Raw genomic sequence first — 23,155 nt, 5'->3', positions numbered from 1 at the left:
CTCCAGCCTGGGCGACAGAGCGAGACTCCATCTCAAAAAATAAAAAATAAAAAAAAAATAAAATGAATAATGAGATGACATAATTCAGCTTGTGTTCCCCTGTCTTAGGTAATGGTATTACCATGTATCTGTCTTCCCAGGTTGTAAATCTCAGTCATTGTTTACTTTTCCCTTTTATACACCCTGTGTTCAACTATGTCCCTAGTACTAAGACTTTGACTTTCTAAAGGTCTTTCAAATCCATCCCTACTCCGGCTCCAGGGCTACATCCTTCCTATCATCATGTGTCAGATTGTTTTCATTGCCTCTTAACAGGATGTCTTAGTCAGTTGAGTGTTGCCATAAAGGAATACCTGAGGCTAGGTAACTTAGGAGGAAAAGAGGTTTGTTTGGCTCACAATTCTGCTGGCTGGAAGGTGGGCATCTGGTGAAAGCCTCAATCCTCTTCCACTCACGGCAGAAGGCAAATGGGAGTTGGCATGTGCTGAGATTACATGGAGAGAGGAAGCAAGAGAGTGGAGGGAGGTGCCAGGCTGTTTTTAACAAGCAGTTTTGTGGGAACTAATGGGTAAGTACTCATTCCTCCTTCCCAGGGAGGGCATTAATCTAGTCTTGAGGAATCTGCCTCCATGACCCAAACACTTGCCATTAGGCCCCACCTCCAACATTGGGGATCAACTTTCAACATGAGGTGTCGGGGGGAAAACACCTAAACTACCACACAGGATTTCTGGTTTCCAGTTTGGCCCATCCAATCCATACTTTGCCGCGAGATCAACTTTTCTAAAATGCCTGTCTAATCATATCACTACCTTTTACTAACTTTCCATAGCTTAAGACTAACATCCTGAACTCTTACCCTGTCACAGTCTTTTGTGATCTGGCCTCTGCCTACTTAATTACCTCACAACTTCCCGATGTATTCATTATGCTCCAGCCTTAGTAATTCACCTACAGTTTTATAAATATATGATCCCATTTCATGCTTCTGCACCTGTCCTTCCCTCTTCTTGGAATACTCTTTTCAACTTCTATATCTTATGATTTCTAAAAGGCGCTTTTAAAAAGGACTCTCCAACCATGGGCCCTTCCTGACCTGTTCCAGGAGGAATTAACCTGGTCATCTTCAGTCTTCCAATACAGCTTGTAGAAATCTCATTTTAGTGTATTGTAATTATTTGTAATTGTATTTATCATCCATACTAAATGATAAACTCTTGGAGGTTGGAGACCACATATAGTTGATTTTTATATTCTCAAATCGAACACACAGTAGGTACTCAATAAATGTTTGCTGAATGAATGAATAAATTAAATATATAGCTTTAATGTTAAAAGTGAATATTTTATTTATTCAACAACCACTGTGTGCTGGGCACTGTGCTAGATGCTGGGGCAAAGGAGAATTATGGCATGTAGGTTACAATAATTGGCATTCTTTTTTTTTTGGAGACAGAGTTTCACTTTGTCACCAAGGCTTGAGTGCAGTGGCTCAATCTCGGCTCACTGCAATCTCTGCCTCCCAGGTTCAAGCGATTCTCCTGCCTCAGTCTCCCAAGTAGCTGGAACTACAGGCGCACGCCATCACGCCTGGCTAATTTTTTATATTTTAGTAGAGACGGGGTTTCACCGTGTTGCCCAGGCTGGTCTTGAACTCCTGAGCTCAGGCAGTCCGCCCACTTTGACCTCCCAAAGTGCTAGGATTACAGGCGTGAGCCACCGCACCTGGCCAATTGGCATTCTTTGAAGAAAAACTCTGAAAACAGACTGAATGCCATTTCTGTACAAAGAGGTGAAGTTCCTTTGTCTTTTTCCCTTCTATTAATTCATTCTTCATACTCCTTATTTTAAACCCCCTCCCAGAACTACTGTTCTGTGGCTGCAAATCTGACTACCTAGAATAAGTTAAGAGGAAGATCAGTATAGGTGGAATAGCAGGAGATATTTTAGTAACAGTTTAGTTATTAGTTTTTGATAAAAGTTTCTGATTTGTCATTTCTCCTATGAAAGTCATAATTACAAGGACTCATACTTTTCCAAAAGTACCTTTTTAAAAGATAGAGACAGTCCAGGTGCAGTGGCCCATGCCCGTAATCCCAATAGTTTGGGAGGCCAAGGTGGGTGGATTACTTGAGGCAGGGAGTTCAAGACCAGCCTGGCCAACATGGCAAAACCTTGTCTCTACTAAAAATACAAAAATTAGCTGGGCGTGGTGGCACACACCTGTTATCCCAGCTACTCGGGAGGCTGAGGCACAAGAATGACTTAAACCCGGGAGGTGGAGGTTGCAGCGAGCTGAGATTGTGCCACTGCACTCTAGCCTGGGCGATAGAGCGAGACTCTGTCTTTTTTTTTTTTTTTTTGCTGGGGGGACGGAGTGTCGCTCTATCACCCAGGCTGGAGTGCAGTGTCGCCATCTCGGCTCACTGCAACCTCCACCTCCCGGGTTCAAGCAGTTCTCTGCCTCACCCTCCCAAGTAACTGGGATTACAGGCGTGCGCCACCACGCCCAGCTAACTTTTGTATTTTTAGTAGAGACGGGGTTTCACCATGTTGGCCAGGCTGTTCTTGAACTCCTGACCTCGTGATCCACCCGCGTCGGCCTCCCAAAGTGTTGGAAAATACAGGCGTGAGTTACTGCACCTGGCGAGACCCTGTCTTTAAAAAAAAAAAAAAAAGTGTATCAAGAAACCTGTGTTAAAGACTATGGCATCAACACTATAAATCTTAAGTTGCTAAGGTTCTGTACCTCTTAGACTGGGAGCATGAGCCCTCTGGGATCTGAGTTTCTAAGGTTGCTTTGCTTCTGTGGTTCTTGTTCCTATCGACTTTTCTTTCTGTGAGTTACATGAGTATTCTCTACTACGAACCCCCAAAACCTAAATATTAGCAGAGTCTACAGCTTCTGCTGTGTGTCTGCCCTCCCTGGCTGAAATCTTGCCATGCTTCTCTGTCCTTTTTTGATCTTTAGCAATGACACCTGTTTTATCAGTTGCTGTTCCCCTACTATGAGTGAGGAATGATCAGTCCTCGTGATAGCGTCCATGTCTGAAGCAAGTCGTGCTCGTGGTCCTAGGCAATCATAGCATATGGACATGGTGTTTGGCAAGGGTGTGAGAGCTGTGGGCTGTGACCTCAGGCAGCTTTGTTCTCCCGGAACATTTTGAATAACTGCAGATGGGTGGTTTGGAGCAAATGAATGTTCTAACCAGAGTCTCTTTCTCATTGTAGAGTTGCCTCACTCACAGAGCTCTCCAACTGTCAGCAGCACCTGTACTAAAGTGCTCTATTTCACTGACCGGTCACTTACGCCCTTCATGGTCAATATACCAAAGAGGTGAGATTCTGGGATCATTATACTTCACTGTAAGGAAGGAAAGGAAGGCAGAACCTCATTAATTACTGCCCATATGAGCAGCTGGAAGGTGTCTGAGAAGCAGTATAGTTAGATCTCACTATAGTGAGATGAGCCAGAGAGACAGAGATTCTAGTTTCAGCTTTGCCACTATTCAGTGGTATTATAAAAGACAAGTCATGATCTACTACTAGGTACAGGTACAACAATAGCACTTCCAATCCTGATAACTATGCAAATATTGCTCTGCATTTGGAAAAAAAAATTTTTTTTTTTTTAAGTGTTCAAAATAGCTCCTGCTGATACAATGGATTGCAGCCTGACACTCACTCCAGGACTATGACTAATTGATCTTTGTTACTATTCAATGACTGCAACTAATCCCTATTGAGAAATTATGTTGAAAACCTTCCAAAAAGTTAATGTGCTTCCTTTTAAGGGAAATAGTTTTGAAATAAAAATATTTAAACTCTGCAACCAACTATTGAGAGAGGTTATAGGATTTTCCTTACCTAGACAGTCTGCTTATTTGGTCTGGGTTAGATGCCAGCTTCCTAAAGATAAAGGGATAAAGATGGTGATACTTGATTTGATTCTACCATCCTAGAGAATTGGGATATTGTAGCAAAGAAGAAAATCAAGAGAACTTTGATATGTTTATGGTTATTCAACAAATTTGATTTCAGGGACTTTATGTCTTATTTCCAGAGAAAAGTGATTTGGCTCTTGAAGCAATAAGTCAATTTTAAATTCTCACATCACCCCATATTTAATACTGTTTTCATTCCCTAGTGATGACAGGTTCTCCAGCCTCTGCTGTTTTAGTCATCTGGGTTATCAGGGGCAGTGACCTAATGAGGGGCTATTTCTGCTTATTGACTTTGGCAGGGGGCTGGGTTTAAAGTTAACATCTTATCTTTCCAGCTATTGATCAACAGTGTATGTTAGTGCTGTCTCTTTGTGTTGCAGGTTGGAGGAGGTGACGCTAAAGGATTTTAAAGCAGCTATTGATCGGGAAGGCAATCACCGGTATCACTTCAAAGCACTGGATCCTGAGTTTGGCACTGTCAAAGAGGAGGTAAAGAATCTCTGGGGAGTCTGTATGGTATTGTTTCTTTCTGAACCCTGAAGCCTCCTGTTCAAGCACTGGTGTCCAGAAGTACATGAGTTCCCTGACCAGGTCGGAGGAATTTGCCAGAGCCTCAGACCATGGTCTGATTACCCTAGACAAGTGGTCATAGAATAGTCCAAGATGTTGATAGGTTCTTTAGTTGTAGGACTTCATCATTTGACTAAGAACTTGGATATAATTTTTATTTTAAATTATTTTGTTAGGGAAAATAAAGAACCTAAGACAATAAATAATTTTCCACCTGTAGCCAAATCTTAGAAAACTTCTTGCTTCCTATGTAGAGCAAAATAAACAGGCATGGATATGTGGAACTGTGTATTCCTCATAATGAAATCAAGGAACTTCTAGGGAGTTATGTATGCTTATGCCCAAGTCCTTGAGTAAGTATTTTCTTAGCCTACGCGTCTCTTTCTAATCCATTTGTCAAAGACAGACTTTTTGGGGGGAATACAGTTCTGGGTTATATAGTATTACAAGTGGATTCACTGCAGTTACAGAATGAAAAAAGTTATTATAGAAAAAGTAAAATTTTATTTTGTAAACATTTCCTCAGTGAAATGTTTTAATAACCCTGTTTTATTAGTGGCTTAGGAAATGAGTTGAATGAATTAATGAAAATAACTGCCATCTGAGAAATATGTTGAGTCTTTTTTCCCCACCCTTTCTTTATATTGCCTGGTACCTAAATTTTCTACTTTCTCATTTTTAAAATACTTACACTACTACTTTTCTCTAAGAAGCCCAAAGTACTTTGTGATTGGTAATTTATTAATTCTTACAAATCTCTATGAGCAAAGTAGTATTAGGGATTTTTAAAAACCATTTCATAGGTCTGGATCTAAGAAAAAAATGAAATATCAGTTGCAGTTCTAGGGACAAGACCAAAAGGACATAGACTCTTAACTCAAGGCTTTCTTCTATATGTTCAAGGTCTTATTTTTATTAGCAGCAATTGTTTAGTGAGTGAGATTCCCTGTTTTTCCTTGTGGCTTTTTTTTTTTCCTCTAGATTTTCCATGATGATGATGCCATCCCTGGATGGGAAGGGAAAATTGTAGCTTGGGTGGAAGAAGACCATGGAGAGAATTAATGCCAAGTATCAGATTGAGGGCTTATGGAACCTGGTCACTCCCTGGCTGCTTCACTCAGGAAAGGGAACTAAAACCAGAATACGCTAAGAAGTTTCTAGTTTGTATGCCAAAACAGAAGCTTCTCCAAGTATGATGGCCACAGGTCAGTCCTATTTCTGTGCCTGGCATATCTGGTACTTAAAATTCTGTCCAAATGTAGACCATGGGTTCATCTGGAGTTCCTTGTCCGTGGGAACACAGTGTACTATTCTACTCTGAGGACAACAAACCGAAGGCCTTAAACGATGGGGATGGATGATCCCGCCTCTATAGGGGCATGGCTGCTATTATCTGGAAACTAGGAATTGGATGCATCACTCCTGTGTGTTACAGTATTATTTTAATTGGCCTCAATGGTTGCAGCAATCAGAGTCCCAGCGTTTGTACTCACAGACAAGGCAAAGGTACCAGCTTTTCTGTTTCTTTGAACCTACTGCAAACCAAGAATAACTCAATGAGGTGGTACCAAAGATGAAAGCCCAGTCTTCAGTAATCTTTTGAACCGGACATGGATGGTGCTGAATTGTTGCTTGGATGGAAAAAGGGCTGCCCATATTGTGCTACACTATGCTAAAACTGTAATTTAGTAAGACCTTGGGCTGCCTCTTCTGTCTTAACTGGTTCTGCAGCTTGTCCTTTTGCCCACATAGGGCCTATTATGTACTGTTAGTTTTCTCTGGGGACTCTTTAACTTTAGAGCCATTTCTTTTTCTTCAAACTGATGAACTTTGTGTTTGAAAGGCCTAAGGAGTGAAAAGCTCCTTGAAAATCCAGGCGGGTATGGAAAGGTGCTGCTACCCATATCTTTTTGACTTTCTTTGTTTCATGACTTTAACTCATGGCATCTCCTTTGTAGTAAAAGGACACAGACCATTAATTTCAGCATTTCTTTGTGATTTATAAGTACTGAGCATGAAGTACTTGTCTGCCCCTCCTCATTTCAAGGCCAGTTATTTTCTATTTATGTATTTAGTCTAGGCTGATCCTTTAGGGCACAATAGAAACCATGGGGCGTGGAGCATGAGTTGTGAATGGCAGGGATCATTCTGGGTAAAAAAAACCTAGAATCATTTCTCATGTGCAACATTGTCAAGTGAAGAAGCTAACAGTTCAACTGCAGAGATTATTTGATAACCTGGGTTTTCTCATTCATCCATCAAGCACCATCAACCAATCAGCCATTATTATTTATATTATGTATTACCAAAAGCAGTCTGTCTGCCTGTGACCTCCAATGTACACTGCCAAACAAAAGAGTAGGACACATCCCTTCTGGGTTCTTGACCTGTCTGTCTCCAATTCATCTCCCCTTTTCACTCCCTGGCTCACTCAACAAACTACTCTTTAGAGCTCTGAGATGACATCTTGTTGTTTTATATAGATGTGTCTCTTAAAAATAGTTCATGTTTGGAGAATTCTTTTGTACTCATTTGCTTTTTGTCTGAGAACCATGTCTATTTTTATAACTGGAGTGTGAGTTCTCTATCTTCTCACATTCTGTATACTGTATCCATTTTCTAGAGAACCCAGTAGCTTTTATACAGTCTCTTCTTACCACCCCTTGTGGTTTCAGAACAAGCTTTATTTTATTACGAGTATACTAATGACAACTAATTCCTGTTCCAACTCTACCTGTTTTAGTTGTGAAGGTAGTTTTGTGTAATCCAGTTGATTGCTCCTCTGGCAGAGAGAAGGAGCTCAAAAGACACTTGATGTCTTTCATGTAAATTTACCTGGTCTTTTCCTATTGAAGAATTTTTCATCAGAAACGATTGGGAAAGTTTGGGAAAGTCAGCCAAAAGAAAGAATTCATTTCGAAAGCAAACAGAAGAAAATAGTATATTCTCTCAGTTTTTCCCCAGGAAGTCTGGAGAAAAAGTCCTCATGTCACCAGTTTCTCTGTTGCATGAATTTTAGTGTTTTGCTATAAGACAGCATGAGGGCTATCAGGCCAAAATTCATTATTGTATTTCCAATACAGTTTGTCTTGAATGTCTCTTAAACCAATTTTTACTTGTCAGTTTTCTCTCAGCAAACAGTCTTACTGTTACGTGGAATTTTAACTTTTCAGAGAAAATTTCCAAAGTCTTCTACCTTATTTGGCTTTTATCTCTGTCTTTTGGAAAAGGAGCTGCATGGCCTCAGTTCCTCCATAACAAGCTAAAGTTGAGTTCATGGGAGAACATTGACATCATTTTTTTCCCCTTTAGCTAGGTAATCTCATATACCACAGGTACATGACCAAGCATCTCTGCTAGAGGATGTACCTCTCATAACTCCTGTGTAAAATGAGGATCCTGTTGGTGATTTTCATTCCAGTTTCCAAAGCGAGAGGAGCCTTCTGAGCAGAAGTATGCAAGACTGATTCTGTCTGGAATTTCCTATTTGGCTGCATTCTAGGAGGCCTCCTGACTTACTCATAGTATTGTGCCCTGGTGGCATTGGTGGGGTATCTTGTCTTGCTACTTGCTAAAGTTCTATTTCTTTGAGAAAACTGAGGAACCAGAATGCTTAAGAGTTCATAAAATAATCTCTAAACCATGTTAGGTTAAAACAAAATGACCATCTCACAAAAACGAGTTTAGTTGAATGCTCAATTCCTTAAAAAATCTTCACTTAAGGCTGAGTGTGGTGGCTCATGCCTGTAATCCCAGCACTTTGGGAGGCCGATGCAGGAAGACTGCTTGAGCCCAGGAGTTCAAGACCAACCTGGGCAACATAGCAAGACTCCATCTCTACCAAGAAATTTTATTACAAAAGTAGCTGGGGATGGTGGCACATACCTGTAGTCGCAGCTACTCAGGAGGTTGAGGTGGGAAGATTGCTTGAGCACAGGAGTTTGAGTTTGCAGTGAGCTAATCATGCCACTGCACTCTAGCCTAGGCTACAGAGCAGGACCCCATCTCCAAAAAAAAAAAAAAAAAAAAAGTCATTTAAAAACTGAAGAATGTTCTCTTCTTGCTCAGTTCCCTAAATTAGCTGGGGAGATTGGGACACTTTACAATTTTTATATTTTTAAATTTGAAGAATTTGTTTTAAACTTACTTGGTTATGGCAATTCTACTGACCAACTTTTCAGCTCTTTTTGACCAGGATGGTTGCAAATTAGGGAAAATATCTTTATACTCTATATCCAATCCAAGAGGACTGTAATTACTTAAAAGCATTTAGGTCATAATTAAAATTATTTTCACTGTTTCCATAAAATAAGCATTATGATTGCACACTCATTCTGTCTGAATTTACGTAAGAGGTATAGCTTGCTTAAAATACATATATATGTAAAGTTATATTTTCTTAGAAACATGGATGTTTGCAGCCATTGCTTTCAAAGAGATTATTACTGTGTATTCTCCCTGTTTTACAATATGTTTTCATGAAGACTTCGTTACACCAGAGGCTTCTGATTATGAAAGTGATAACCAGTTTTAACTGCCAGTATGTACCAGATTTGTGAACTAATTTAAAAAACCACGAACTATGAATAAAATGGAGTTTGCAAACTAAATATCATTAATGATTTTCACTTGTGTTTATTGATGAGATTAATCAATAAAGCCATTTACATTTAGTGAAAACAAATTTCCTCAAGTGATCTCCCTGGCAGCATGTTTACTCACTATGTGGAGTGGAGATAAGGATTACTTTATTGCTACAGATATTTTACAATTAGTATTTCTGTGTAAGTACATAGGCTATTTCAAGGACAATTTATTTAGCAATTATTTTGAAATTATATGTAAACATGCAAACAAATAAGAACCCAAGAGTATAAACTCTATGACAAAAGTCATGTATGCAAACATTAAGAACTCTTTCAGAAATGTGTATTTAAAATGACCAGAATTCCCAAATCATTTGAAAGCTGCCTGTTAAATGCCTCTTACCACTTCAACTTAAATGTTTGCTATATTAAATTCTTTATCCCTGAGTGCCTTCGACTTCCAATTATGTATTTTCAACTATTAATTTGCTATCCCATTATGTTAAAATTAAATATGTACATAACTCAAAATCTTTCACTACCAACTAATTTCTCTTTCTCAGTATCAGTGATACCACCATTCTAAGTCTCTCTACTTCAAACCTTTGAGTCTTGAGTCTCCTTTTCCATAATTTCCTTTATCCAATCTGTTTAGTAGAATTCAAGCTTGTTCTCTCAGGACTGATCTGACAAACCTAAACATTCCTAGCCCACCTCTGGTGTAAGCTTGCCATCTCTGGACTGTTTGAGCTATACATTCCTATAATTTAGCTACACTTAAGTCAAAACTATATTCAGGGCACAAACTCACTATTCTGTGAAAAATGCAAAACAGGGTTTAAGCAAGCATACCTAAGTGCACAGCAGATCCTGCAGATCACCTCATACTTTATAACAAAGGCTAATTTAGATCCAGTTATTGTCAGGCCTCTGAGCCCAAGCTAAGCCATCATATCCCCAGCGACCTGCACGTATACATCCAGATGGCCTGAAGCAACTGAAGATCCACAGAAGTGAAAATAGCTTAACTGATGACATTCCACCATTGTGATTTGTTTCTGCCCCACCCTAACTGAGATGTACTTTGTAATCTCCCCCACCCTTAGGAAGTTTCTTTGTAATTCTCCCCACCCTTGAGAATGCACTTGGTGAGCTTCACCCCCTGCCCCCAAACATTGCTCTTAACTCCACCGCCTATCCCAAAACCTGTAAGAACTCATGATAATCCCATCACCCTTGCTGACTCCTTTTTCGGACTCAGCCCACCTGCACCCAGGTGAAGTAGACAGCCTTGTTGCTCACACAAAGCCTGTTTGGTGATCTCTTCACATGGACGCATGAACAGTTACTAAGTTCAAATGCAGCAAAAGCAGCAAGATATTTTAGCCAACTCAAAAACATTTTTATAATAATTTGTAAGTCCTGGACGGGCTTGTGGCTCACCCCTGTAATCTCAGCACTTTGGGAGGCTGAGGTGGGCGGATTACCTGAAGTCGGAGTTTGAGACCAGCCTTACTAACATGGTGAAACCCTCTATCTACTAAAAATACAAAATTAGCTGGGCATGGTGGCACGTACCTGTAATCCCAGCACTCGGGAGGCTGAGGCAGGAGAATCACTTGAACCTGGGAGGTGGAGGTTGCAGTGAGTCGGGATCATGCCACTGCACTCCAGCCTGGGTGACAGTGAGACTCCATCCCCAAATAATAGTAAAAATTTATAAGTCCTTTCACTAATTACAATTATTCTTCCATTGCTTCTTCCAATTGTTAATTCATAAGTTGTACATAATTGTAACAATAGAATTGCCCTCCTCTTCATATTATTTCAAATAAGCCTTTTCATTTAATCTGGAAATTTTATATTTCTCAATTATATTGCTTACATACTATTCTGATAGGCAACTGTACCTGCTTAAACATTCCAATTTAAGTAGGCATGAAACAGTATATCCAATCTGTTTTACTTTTCCAAATTAATTGTTAGCAAGATTAGGATTTTTTTTTTTTTTAATTTTTTTTTTTAGAGATGGTTGTCTCACTATGCTGCCCAGGCCAGTCTCAAACTCTTGGGCTCAAGTGATTCCCCAACCTCAGCCTCTCAAGTATTGCTGGGACTACAGGCATGCACCACCGCTCCTGGCTAAAATCTTGTTTTAAACAATTTTTTCCTCCAACTTCTTCTTGTGTTCTTGGTGTTCTCTAACCATCTGTACACTGGGGAGGCGGTGATACACAGCATATGCTTCCTCCTTATTTAATGTCACCTTCAGTTCAGAAACGATATGTTTCCTAATTAAAAGACAACTTTACAAGAGAAGCGTACCTAACAAAACGTCTAGGTGACTTTTTGTTCATTGATTCCAAAGACACAATCAGCCCCTGCTATTTAGTGGATACTAAGCTCTGGGGCTACATGGAAGAACCACGCAGACACTCTTCCTGCCTTCAACAGCTTACAGTTAAGTTTTGGTAGCAAACATTTGAAACATAACGAAGCTTTTGGTTACTTAAAAGAATTCTATGGTGTTAGGGGGTAACACAAACCTGTTTTGTAAACCTGTATCTTTATACAGGGAATATGCTTAATCTTGCTACAGTATACAGGAATGCGGGAATGTTTCTTCGTCTGGGCTGCCTTTCGTACCACCTGGCTGGATGGAACACCTGTTCACTCCACTTTCCACTTGGGCTACAAACCTGAAATGAAATCTTTGCAACCAGTACAGCCTGCGCGGGGCGGGGCCCAGTCCTTCCCCCTTCGGATGCGCAGAAGCAGAGGTCACCACGCTGGACCCCTCGATTTCCTCGCGGGCGGTTCCCGGCTCCTTCACCACCCCAGCGCTTCAAGACCCCCGCCCTTTGGCCTGAGGCTCCCACTGCCCTAGCCAGTTCCCAGGCTCACTTCCAGCTTTTTCAGAAAGCTTGGCCACGCCCCTCGGCCCAGACTCTCAGGCCACTCGGCCGCAATTAACCCTCGTCTCGGTGCCTTTTTAGGCCCCTCCCTCTCAGTCGTGCCCTTCCCATGTCTTAGGCCCCGTCTTACCCTTTCGGATGCCTCCCCTAGGACCCTACCACTTTCCACCCCTTTCCGTCTGTTATTTGTCCCCAACTTGCGCCCGCACAGGCCCCTCTGGAACGCCCCTGCCGCGTGAGTGCCCCTCGTCCCCGCTCAGGAGAGGAAAAGCCTGCGTGCCGCGCATTTCTGGCCTGGGGAGCGGGTGGAGTAAACCTGCGGGAACCATTTTACGACAACGTGCGGCTGTGCGGCGTGGCTGACGGCAAAGCCGCGCTGCTGTTGGAGAGGTCACTCCGGAGACGGCGTTGGTGTTGGGGTGTGGGGGTTGGTGGCACTATGTGGCGCGTCTGTGCGCGACGGGCCCAGAATGTAGCCCCATGGGCGGGACTCGAGGCTCGGTGGACGGCCTTGCAGGAGGTACCCGGAACTCCACGAGTGTCCTCGCGATTTGGCCCGGCTCCGGCTCGTCGCAACAGCGCGACTACAGGGTATGGAGGGGTCCGGGCACTGTGCGGCTGGACCCCCAGCTCTGGGGCCACGCCGCGGAACCGCCTACTGCTGCAGCTTTTGGGGTCGCCCGGCCGCCGCTGTTACAGTCTTCCCCCGCATCAGAAGGTGAGCCCTAGACCCGCCCTTCTCGGATCCCCGTTGTCCTTCAGAGCTGACTGGATGCCTGCAGGATCCTCCTTGAGAGGCCTCATTGATCCTCCAACCATTCCCAGTATCTGCTTTCGTCCTTTGTCCAGTAGTCAGCTTTGGCTCCTTAGCTTCCCTCTCATGATCTATTCCGTTGAAAGGGGAACTTCAAGACTGGGGCTGTATGCAATTATCTGCCGAGGTTCATGCTTTGTGAGACCCGTAGGACTGTGGAGGAGAAAGCCTGTCACTGGAAATTACTAACTTCTCATGGGCAGGAACTGCCTTGGTATCCCTAGTTCCCAGTGTGTAATGGAACTGGATACACTTTGCATGAAATTGAATTGAATGAAATCTTAAGCCAGACTGAGAGTTAGGTAGCCCTTTAAAAATTTAATGTTTCTTCTTTTTCTCTTCCAGGTTCCATTGCCTTCTCTTTCCCCCACAATGCAGGCAGGCACCATAGCCCGTTGGGAAAAAAAAGAGGGGGACAAAATCAACGAAGGTGACCTAATTGCAGAAGTAAGTTGTTTTAAAATGATGGAGATGAGTTCGAAGAGACTGGCTTTGCCGAATTGACTGAACATTGACTTTCTGGATGTGTAGTTACCCCTTTGTTTAAGAAACTGAAGTGTTTTTCACAACTTGATGTTAGACAAGATTGGTTGGATAAGTTGTCAGCAGCTGGCCAAACTGATACTTAGCCAAGGCGTTTCTAAAGTAATTTCTTCTTTCAAATCTGTCGTAGTGGCCTTATCGTCACATGAACTGTATCATTCTAGACACAGAGGCCAAGCTGGCCAACATGGTGAAACCCCGTCTCTGCTAAAAATACAAAAATCTGCTGGGCATGGCGGCCTCTGCCTGTAATCCTAGCTACTCGGTAGACTGAGGCAGGAGAATCGCTTGAACGTGGGACGGGGAGGTTGCAGTGAGCCGAGATTGCACCACTGCACTGCAGCCTTGGCGACAGAGTGAGACTCTCTGTCTCAAGAAAAAAAAAAAATTCTAGACACAAGCTAATAAACTACATACCGACAGTATAAACCTGAGCTGCTGCTTTTTGTGTTAAAAGGTTGAAACTGATAAAGCCACTGTTGGATTTGAGAGCCTGGAGGAGTGTTATATGGCAAAGATACTTGTTGCTGAAGGTACCAGGGATGTTCCCATTGGAGCGATCATCTGTATCACAGTTGGCAAGTGAGTAGTGCACTCATAATTTATGGAACTTCATTGCTTGGTGGAGTATTTTACCCAGAATTGAGAATTAGGAGTTAAAGACTATTTTTTAAGACTACTTTTGTGAAAGTTGAATCTGCCCATTATATTTATGCATTCTTTCTCTTCCTTAGGCCTGAAGATATTGAGGCTTTTAAAAATTATACATTGGATTCCTCGCCAGCACCTACCCCACAGGCGGCCCCAGCACCAACTCCTGCTGCCACTGCTTCGCCACCTATACCTTCTGCTCAGGCTCCTGGTAGCTCATATCCCCCTCACATGCAGGTGAGGCTCGGCCTTTGAGTGTTTGCTCTAGGTGATTTATTACTTACTTTTTTTCATAGATGGCTACTACATCTTGGAAACTGACTTTAAATGTGGTTAGTTAGGTATTGTCATTTGGGAGTATATAGAAATTTAAACATGAAGATTGACAACTTTTCTTCCTGGTTGTTCTTTCCAGTTATAAGAACTTGAACAGTTCCTGTAACCTTTCTCAGCCTCAGTGTAGTACACAGGGTAATTCGTAGCACTTTTCATTCAAGAACATTACGTTACAGATTTTGAGGATGATTTTTACTAACATCTATTCCCTGTATAATTAGAGTTTGTAGTAGGCTGTGTTAGTCTGTTTTACTCTGGCATAAAGAAATACCTAGGGCTGGGTAATTTGTAAAGAAAAAAAGGTTTATTTGGCTCATGGTTCTGCAGGCTGTACAAGAAGCACGGCGCCAGCATCTGTTTCTCTTGTGGCCTCAGGAAGCTTACAATCATGGTGGAAGGGGGAAGGGAAAGGGGAAGGGTGGTGTGTCACATAATGAGAGAGGGTGCAAGAGACAGAGGGGAGTGGGTACCAGGCTCTTCATAGTAATCAGATTTCCCCTTAACTCATTACCATGGGGCATGCACCAAGCCATTCATGAGGGATCCTCCTCCAACACCCAGACACCTCCCACCAGACCCCATCTCTAACACTGGGGATCATATTTTTTTTTCCACGTAGAAAAAAACTTTATTTACACAATCTTGGATTCTGAATTTCCGATACTTCCAGGGTCTCTTGATCAAATGGGGCAGCAGCAGGTAGGGAAGCAAACACAGGGACCAGTCCAGATTATCTTACTGAAGAACACCACCAAGAAGAAGGGAAGGCCTAATTCAGTTTTGGTCTGGACTACATCTCCTCGCACTTTTGAGATCACCACAGGTAGCTTGGGCTTATTGTTAGGGCCTGTGGGAACATTCTCAATCTTTCTCATCACTAGAAGTCCATCGATGAGTTTTCCAAACATTATATGCTTCCCATCCAGCCAGTCGCACTTAGAGCAGGTGATAAAGAACTGACAGCCGTTTGTACTGGAACCACTGTTTGCCATTGAAAGCAGGCCTGGAGATGAGTGTCTTAAGTTTAAAATTTTTGTCTGCAAATGGCTCCACGTAATTACTGGCGACTCCAATACCATCTCCAGTAACAAAATCTCCACCCTGAGTCATGAAATCCTTTATGACCCTGTGGAAAGTGCTTCCTTTGTATCCTATTGGAACCCCATCTTTTCTGAATTCTCTAGTGTAGAACTGCGCAAAGTTCTCGGCCATCTTAGGCACAACTCTGCAAAGAGCTTGATCTTTGTGCGGCCAACTTCCTGACTGCCATTGCTGACATCAAAGAACACCATGGGGTTAGCAGGGCTTGAATTTGCCACCACCGTGGCTCCGACCGGGAAGCAGAAGTCGGGGATCGTATTTCAGCATGAGATTTGGAGGGGACAAACATCCAAGCTGTATCATAGGTGTCAAGTGCTGTCTGTTGAATGAAAGTCCCCAATTGGTGTTCTTTTGACATGTGGTGATCTATTTTCCAAGAGTAGGTGAAGTAATCCAGTAGTATTAATAAATGAGAAAACTGATAAAAATTAAGTGTAAGATACACATGTAATAGCGTTGCAACAAAGTTGAAGGCAGTGAATGTAATCACTGTTGATTGTGCTAACTAAATCAGTTTCTAAGAAACTAAGTCAATTTATTAGGTATTAGGGTTATCTTCTGTATATTTGTGTGCTTTAGATGTTACAAGTGGATAAAAATCCAGCCATCCTTTTCTAAATAATTCTGACTAGCATTTCTCCTGAATCTAGTTTATTTGTAGAAATTTTTGTATAGGAATCATTTTCTTCTTTGGAAATAACGTTCTACTCTGTGGTTTGTTAGTAACAATCATTTAGGATTTTTGCCTGGTGTTCAGTTCACATATGTATTACATGCTGTTCGGCAGATTCTCTCTCATGATACAAGACTGACTTAATTTTCCTCTACTTTGTGCCTGTAGCTTTGTGTGCATGTGCTAGGGTTTTACCTTAATTATTCTTTAAGATACTGAATTGAATTCTGAATCTCTGATACTGTTCTTTAAGATCCTGTATAGAGATTATTAACTTCACTGTTTCTTTTTTTTTTTTTTTTTTTTTTTGAGCCTGTCGCCCAGGCTGGAGTGCAGTGGCGCGATCTCGGCTCACTGCAAGCTCCGCCTCCCGGGTTCACGCCATTCTCCTGCCTCAGCCTCCCGAGTAGCTGGGACTACAGGCGCCCGCCACTGCGCCCGGCTGGTTTTTTGTATTTTTTAGTAGAGACGGGGTTTCACCGTGTTAGCCAGGATGGTCTCGATCTCCTGACCTTGTGATCCGCCCGTCTCGGCCTCCCAAAGTGCTGGGATTACAGGCTTGAGCCACCGCGCCCGGCTGACTTCACTGTTTCTTAAGAAGCAGATGAAGATGGCAAATTCTGAACAAAAAAGGCACTTACAATTTTTTTTCTAAGGCTTGTCTTAATTTTTTCCCCTCTCTGGAAACATCTTCAATTGAAATTATTTTCCCCTCCGCATAATCCTGTTGCTAATCAGATACAGAAGACAAAGAGGATAGCAAATGAATCCAAATTCAGTGGACACACAAGCCATATAAATAGTAAAGCAATTTTAAATTTAGATAGGCATTCTGGTGTTTGGATTTTATTGGGGTGGAAATGGCTATTATAAAAACAGGGCTTTTTTTCCCCCTGGTTTTTTATTTTTATTTATTTATTTTTTTGAAACAGGGTCTCAGTCCATCACCTAGGCTGGAGTGCAGTGGTGCGATTTTGGCTCACTGCAACCTCTGCCTCCTGGGTTCAAGCGATTCTCCTGCCTCAGCCTCCCGAGTAGCTGGGAATACAGGCACACACCACCACGCCTGGCTGTTTTATTTTTTGAGACAGGATCTCACTCTTCACCCAGGCTGGAGCGCAGTGGTGCAATCTTAGCTCACTGCAGCCTTGACCTGGGCTCAAGCCATCCTCCCACCTCAGCCTCGCAAGAAGCTGTGACTACAGGCGCATGCCACCGTGCCCAGCTAATTTTTTTTTTTTTTTATATAGACGAGGTTACACCATGTTGCTCAGACTGGTCGTGGACTCCTGGGCTCAAGTGATCCTCCTGCATCAGCCTACCAAAACGCTGAGATTGTAGGCATGAGCCATCATGCCTGGTCTTTCCTGTTTGTTTTTTTTTTTTTTGACACAGTCTTGCTCTGTCACCATGGCTGGAGTGTCGTGGCACGATCTCGGCTCACTTCTACCTCTGCGATTCTCATGCCCCAGCCTCCTCAGTAGCTGGGACTACAGGCAGGTGTTACCACGCCCAGCTAATTTTGGTATTTTTAGTAGAGGTGGGGTTTCGCCACGTTGGCCAGGCTGATCTTGAACTCCTGGCCTCAAGTGATCTGCCCCTCCCAAGTGATTCTTGGCCTCCCAAAGTGCTGGGATTACAGATGTGAGCAACTGTGCCTGGCCTCCTCTTTTATTTTTTAAAATGATCATTGCGCCACTGCACTCCAGGCTGGGCAACAGAGTAAGACTCTGTCTCAAAAAAAAAAAAAATTATCAAATAAAATTCTATGTAAGAATTCTATGTATATATATTATATACAACAAGTTCTGAAATATGTATATATTGTGGAATGGCTAAATTGAGCTAATTTATATATGCATTGCTTTACGGACTTATCTTTTAGGACACTTAAAAATCTACAAGATTGTAGGAATTTACAAGAATACAGTATATTGTTATTAGCTGTTGTCACCAAAGAACAGTTTTTTGTTGTTGTTGTTTGTTTTTAATATGGAATGCTTCATGAATTTGTTTGTTGTCCTTGCACAGGAGCCATGCTAATCTTTGTATCGTTCCAAGTTTAGTATATGTGTTGCTGAAGCGAGCACAGAACAGTTCTTAATATTACGTTTTTATCTTGGAAAGATATCTGGGAAGATTGGGACAAATGCAGTTTCCTGTGGGTAAAAAATAAGTAGATGCTAAGTAGAGAGCGCAGTAAAATTTTAACAGAATGGATTGGACCAAGGTCATTTTGTGAAAATGAAAATTTTCTTGGTTAAAAAAAAAAATGAAGTCTGGGTGCGGTGGCTCACGCCTATAATCCCAGCACTTTGGAAGGCCAGGGCAGGCAGATTACTTGAGGACAAGTGTTCCGAGACCAGCCTGGCCAACGTGGTAAAACCCCATCTCTACAAAAATACAAAAGTTAGTGGGCATGGTGGCACCTGCCTGTAATCCCAGCTACTTGGGAGGCTGAGGCAGGAGAATCACTTGAATCCAGGAGGTGGAGGTTGCAGTGAGCCGAGATTGTGCCATTGCACTCCAGCCTGGGTGACAGAGTGAAACTCTGTCTCAAAATAAAAATAAATATAAAAATAAAAGTAGATGAAAAGATGCTCCATACTTAGATATTAAGGAATTAATTTTGACTGTCTGAAAGAAATCTTTCCCATCTGCTTGTTGCATTTAACTTGGAGTGTGTGTCAGAGTATGGGTGAGTGTATAAGAGTATGGGTCAGAGTATGAGATTTGAAGGATGATTTACCTGGTGGGAAGCTATTGAGGTGCGAAGCTTTTGCCGTGATGAGTATTTGGATTATCACAGTCACCATCATTCTATGAAAACTATATAACCCTGCCAGACTGTTGTTATGTAGAAGTCGTCCTGGTATTAAGCAATAATATGTGTATGTTTCTACAGGTACTTCTTCCTGCCCTCTCTCCCACCATGACCATGGGCACAGTTCAGAGATGGGAAAAAAAAGTGGGTGAGAAGCTAAGTGAAGGAGATTTACTGGCAGAGATAGAGACTGACAAAGCCACTATAGGTGAGATTTCTTCAGCTCTTAATGGTTGAGGCACTGAGTTTCCCAATGAGGAAGAGGATTGCCATTCTTTCCTATAATGAGTGAGTGAGATAATATGAAAACTTTTTAATTCTTAGGATTCATTTTCTGGGACAGAATATTTTATTTCTATTTAGTTATATTTATTCTTAAGTTTTTATTTATTTGTTTATTTGCTTATTTTTGAGACAGGGTCTTAATCTGTTGCCCAGGCTGGAGTGAGGGGCAAGATCATAGTTCACTATAGCCTCGAACTCCTGGGCTTATACCCAAACGATCCTCCTCCTTTAACCTCCTGAGTAGCTAGGACTACAGGCCTGAACCACCACACCCAGTTGATTTTTAAAATTTTTTGTAGAGATGGGGTCTCACTTTGTTGCCCAGGGTGTTTTTGAACTCCTGGCTGAAGTGATCCTCCTGCCTTGGCCTCCCTAAGTGCTGGGACTCCAAGCGTGAGCCCATGTTCCTGGCTGAGAATAATTTATAACAAAAATAATGTTTAGTCAGATTTGTCAGTTCCATCCTGCACTCATTGAATTAAAGGCAATAAATCTGTCAATTCACAGATTATTTTTAGGCCCAAGTTTGCTTCCTGGCCTTATTATGTTACTAAGAAGCTATATCAGAACTGCTGCAGTCTAAACTAGGCAAGGGAATGCAAGAAGAAACAGGAGAAAATCACTTCCATGGCAGGATAATAGGAAAGAATTTAAGATGACTTTGAGGGAAAACTGAAACCAGGGTTGAGATTGTTTTCGTAGTTTGAGAATGACTGATAGAATGTACATGTGTTTTTTTATATATATATATATATATATTCAGAGATGTCATATGTCCATATATCTCCTTCTTAATTCAATTTTAGACTAAAAAATAAAACCCATATAGACGGTCATATATTTATGATTTTTTAAAATGGATATTTGTAGGTATTATGAATTTTTTCTCTATGCACCTTTTTTTTTTTTTTTTTTTTTTTTTTTTAATGGAGACAGAGTTTTGCTCAGGGTTTTGCTCTGTTACCCAGGCTTGGGTGCAGTGGTGCGATCCTGGCTCACTGCAAGCTCTGCCTCCTGGGTTCAAGCAATTCTCCTGCCTCAGCCTCCCAAGTAGCTGGGACTACAGGCATGCACCATAACACCCAGCTAATTTTTTGCATTTTTAGTAGAAATGGGGTTTCACCATGTTGGCCAGGCTGGTCTCGAGCTCTTTGACCTCAGGTGATCTGCCTGCCTCGGCCTCCCACACTGCTGAGATTATAGGCATAAGCCACCGCACCCGGACACTCTGCTTCATAATCACCACTAAAGGAAAGCCTTTCCCAAAGATGTAATGGGAGGTACTGGGCATCCTCTGTTGTGGTTGTTTTCAGATTGTGTTCTTCAAATCCCATCATTCCTTGAAGGCACCTTGGGGCAAAGGGGAAATTAAAGAGCAAGACCTTATAATGCCCTGCCTCCCTCCCTTACTTCCAGTAGAGCAGTTCTTTTTTATCTTTTTGTATTTTGTGCTTCCCCATAAATTTTATTTGAAGAAAGGATTCTATTTCTTAAAAACACAGAAACTTTGGAAACAATAGTTCTGCTTCACCATTTAACTTGAATACCAGTGTCACTGTAGAGACTGGTCACTAGAGAAGTGTTACCTTGGTTGAACTTTGAAGTCTGTTGTGGCCCAGGATCCTTTTCATTTTAAACATTTTATTTATTTTTGAGATGGAGTCTCACTCTGTTGTCCAGGCTGGAGTGCAGTGGTGCAATCTCAGCCTATCACAACCTCTGCCTCCCGGGTTCAAGCGATTCTCCTGCCTGAGCCTCCCGAGTAGCTGGGACTACAGGTGCGTGCCACCATGCCTGGCTAATTTTTGTATTTTTAGTAGAAATGGGGTTTCACTATGTTGGCCAGGCTGGTCTTGAACTTCTGACCTCGTGATATGCCTGCCTTGGCCTCCCAAAGTCCTGGGATTACAGACGTGAGCCACCACTGCTCCCAGCCTTTTTTTTTTTTTTTTTTTTGAGACAATCTTGCTCTGTCGCCCGGGATGCAGGATGGAGTGCAATGGCATGATCTTGGCTCACTGCATTCTCTGCCTCCCGGGTTCAAGCAATTCTCCTGCCTCAGCTGCCCAAGTAGCTGGGATTACAGGCGCCTGCCATCATGCCTGGCTAATTTTTTGTATTTTTAGCAGAGATGGGGTTTCACCATGTTGGCCAGCCTGGTCTTGAACTCCGACCTTAGATGATCCACCCACCTCGGCCTCCTAAAGTGCTGGGATAACAGGCGTGAGCCACCGTGCCCAGCCTTAAATATATATATGTATATATTTTCCTTTTTTTTGAGACGGAGTTTCACTCTTGTTGCCCAGGCTGCAGTGCAATGGCACGATCTCGGCTCACTGCAACCTCCACCTCCTGGGTTCAAGTGATTTTCTGGCCTCAGCCTCCCGAGCAGCTGGGATTACAGGCATGCGCCACCACACCTGGCTAATTTTATATTTTTAATAGAGATGGGGTTTCTCCACATTGGTCAGGCTAGTCTTGAACTCCCAGCCTCAGGTGACCCACCCACCTTGACCTCCCAAAGTGCTGGGATTACAGGCGTGAGCCACCGCGCCTGGCCTAAAACATATTTTTTATTGGGTATTCTCAGTTGGGAAGTGGAAGGATTCATGAAAGAGAGGCACAACAGTACAGAAAGCCAATGGCTTCTTTTAGTTTTACTTTTGCAATCCTAAATGTTTGAGTTCTTTGCAAGGAAGGCAGTAGTTGAATAAAATGTAAGTTGTCAACACCATAGAAATCCTAGTAAAGCTGTAATTCTTCATATTGAAATATTTGGTATAATATCAAGTATAACCTCTTAGAAAAGTTCCAAAGATGCTTTTAGGGCTGAAATCCAACATTAATATCTAGGTTGGTAGCTCCCTTAATCTGGCACGTATGTGGTTCTTATCTTTAGCAGCATAGCTGACTTCCAACTCCATCTTAGAGTCTTGTGAGTCTGCATGGGGGCTGTCCTTGGAGATTTTTTAATAACTTTTAGAACTAACCACTATCTGTAATCTTTCATAGTTTTATTGAACACATATTTATTTATCATTTACTTTGGACCAGGTGCTATTTTGTACCAGGTCGTATTATTTCTAAGAACTTGAAAAATATTAAATCCATTTAAATGTTTAAACATCCCTGTGAGATTGGCACTATTATTATCCCCATATTGTAGGTAAAGAAACCAAGACACAGAAGGTTAAATAGGTTGCAAAAAAGGTTATATAGCTAGCTTGAATGAGAAAAATCATTTTACTTAAAACTGTGCTATGAGTTTGGAGGGATAGTGGAATCTCTGAAGTCCCATAATGTTTTTTCTTTCTATTTAAGGTTTTGAAGTACAGGAAGAAGGTTATCTGGCAAAAATCCTGGTCCCTGAAGGCACAAGAGATGTCCCTCTAGGAACCCCACTCTGTATCATTGTAGAAAAAGAGGCAGATATATCAGCATTTGCTGACTATAGGCCAACTGAAGTAACAGATTTAAAACCACAAGCACCACCACCTACCCCACCCCCGGTAGGTATGCTTCTAGAATTCAGGAAACACTTACCTTGTTTCTCTCTAAATTAAGGAGTTTTGATTAGATGATATCCTAGGTTCCTTCCACCTCCAAGATTCTATGACTGAGGAGGGACATAGTTGATTAACCTTTGTGGAGACCTATAGTGTTTGTTGTACTGCATTGTTCACCTAATGGTCGATAGTTTGGGCCTTGTAGCTTTTTTTTTTTTCTGCCATCTAGAGTCCTGCTGAAAACAAAGCTGAGTGACATGCTCTCTTTCTGCTTTAGATGTAGATATCATGCCTGTGGAAAGTAAGGCTTCATTGCCCCAGCCCTTTTTTTTTTTTTTTTTTTAAAGAGACAAGGTCTCACCCTGTCGCCAAGGCTGGAGTGCAGCGGTGCAGTCATAGCTCACTTC

General features: G+C 42.0%; 2 protein-coding genes and 1 non-coding gene across 13 annotated transcripts in view; 2 read left to right on the top strand and 1 right to left on the bottom strand.

The window, feature by feature from the left end:
- Positions 1–9,133, top strand: part of DIXDC1 (DIX domain containing 1) — a 98,238-nt gene extending 89,105 nt beyond the window's left edge. For 3 of the 6 annotated variants that reach the window (XM_031652970.1, XM_009187259.4, XM_009187261.4), the window contains 3 exons: positions 3,232–3,337; positions 4,325–4,433; positions 5,496–7,412. In XM_031652970.1, the coding sequence (XP_031508830.1) occupies positions 3,232–3,337; positions 4,325–4,433; positions 5,496–5,576 (296 nt within the window). In that variant the 3' untranslated portion in view covers positions 5,577–7,412. Of the gene's footprint in view, positions 1–3,231; positions 3,338–4,324; positions 4,434–5,495 lie in introns of all 6 variants that reach the window. The other 3 variants (XM_003910692.5, XM_009187262.4, XM_009187258.3) reach the window with 2 other exon arrangements.
- Positions 9,134–11,225: 2,092 nt separating this feature from the next.
- DLAT (dihydrolipoamide S-acetyltransferase) overlaps positions 11,226–23,155 on the top strand; it is a 41,518-nt gene continuing 29,588 nt past the window's right edge. The window contains exons 1-6 of one of the 6 annotated variants that reach the window (XM_021926536.2): positions 11,231–12,733; positions 13,175–13,276; positions 13,830–13,954; positions 14,107–14,260; positions 19,039–19,165; positions 22,564–22,751. In XM_021926536.2, the coding sequence (XP_021782228.1) occupies positions 12,455–12,733; positions 13,175–13,276; positions 13,830–13,954; positions 14,107–14,260; positions 19,039–19,165; positions 22,564–22,751 (975 nt within the window). In that variant the 5' untranslated portion in view covers positions 11,231–12,454. Of the gene's footprint in view, positions 12,734–13,174; positions 13,277–13,829; positions 13,955–14,106; positions 14,261–19,038; positions 19,166–22,563; positions 22,752–23,155 lie in introns of all 6 variants that reach the window. The other 5 variants (XM_021926535.2, XM_031652965.1, XM_031652964.1 and 2 more) reach the window with 5 other exon arrangements.
- Positions 18,120–18,223, bottom strand: LOC116269851. The gene has a single exon (XR_004177669.1). It is a non-coding gene; the product is annotated as a U6 spliceosomal RNA (small nuclear RNA).

This window comes from Papio anubis, chromosome 12 (genome assembly GCF_008728515.1).
Source record: "Papio anubis isolate 15944 chromosome 12, Panubis1.0, whole genome shotgun sequence".
NCBI classification, from domain to species: domain Eukaryota; kingdom Metazoa; phylum Chordata; class Mammalia; order Primates; family Cercopithecidae; genus Papio; species Papio anubis.
The sequence above is the reverse complement of the archived record's forward strand: the minus strand, read 5'-3'. Positions and strand labels throughout refer to the sequence as shown.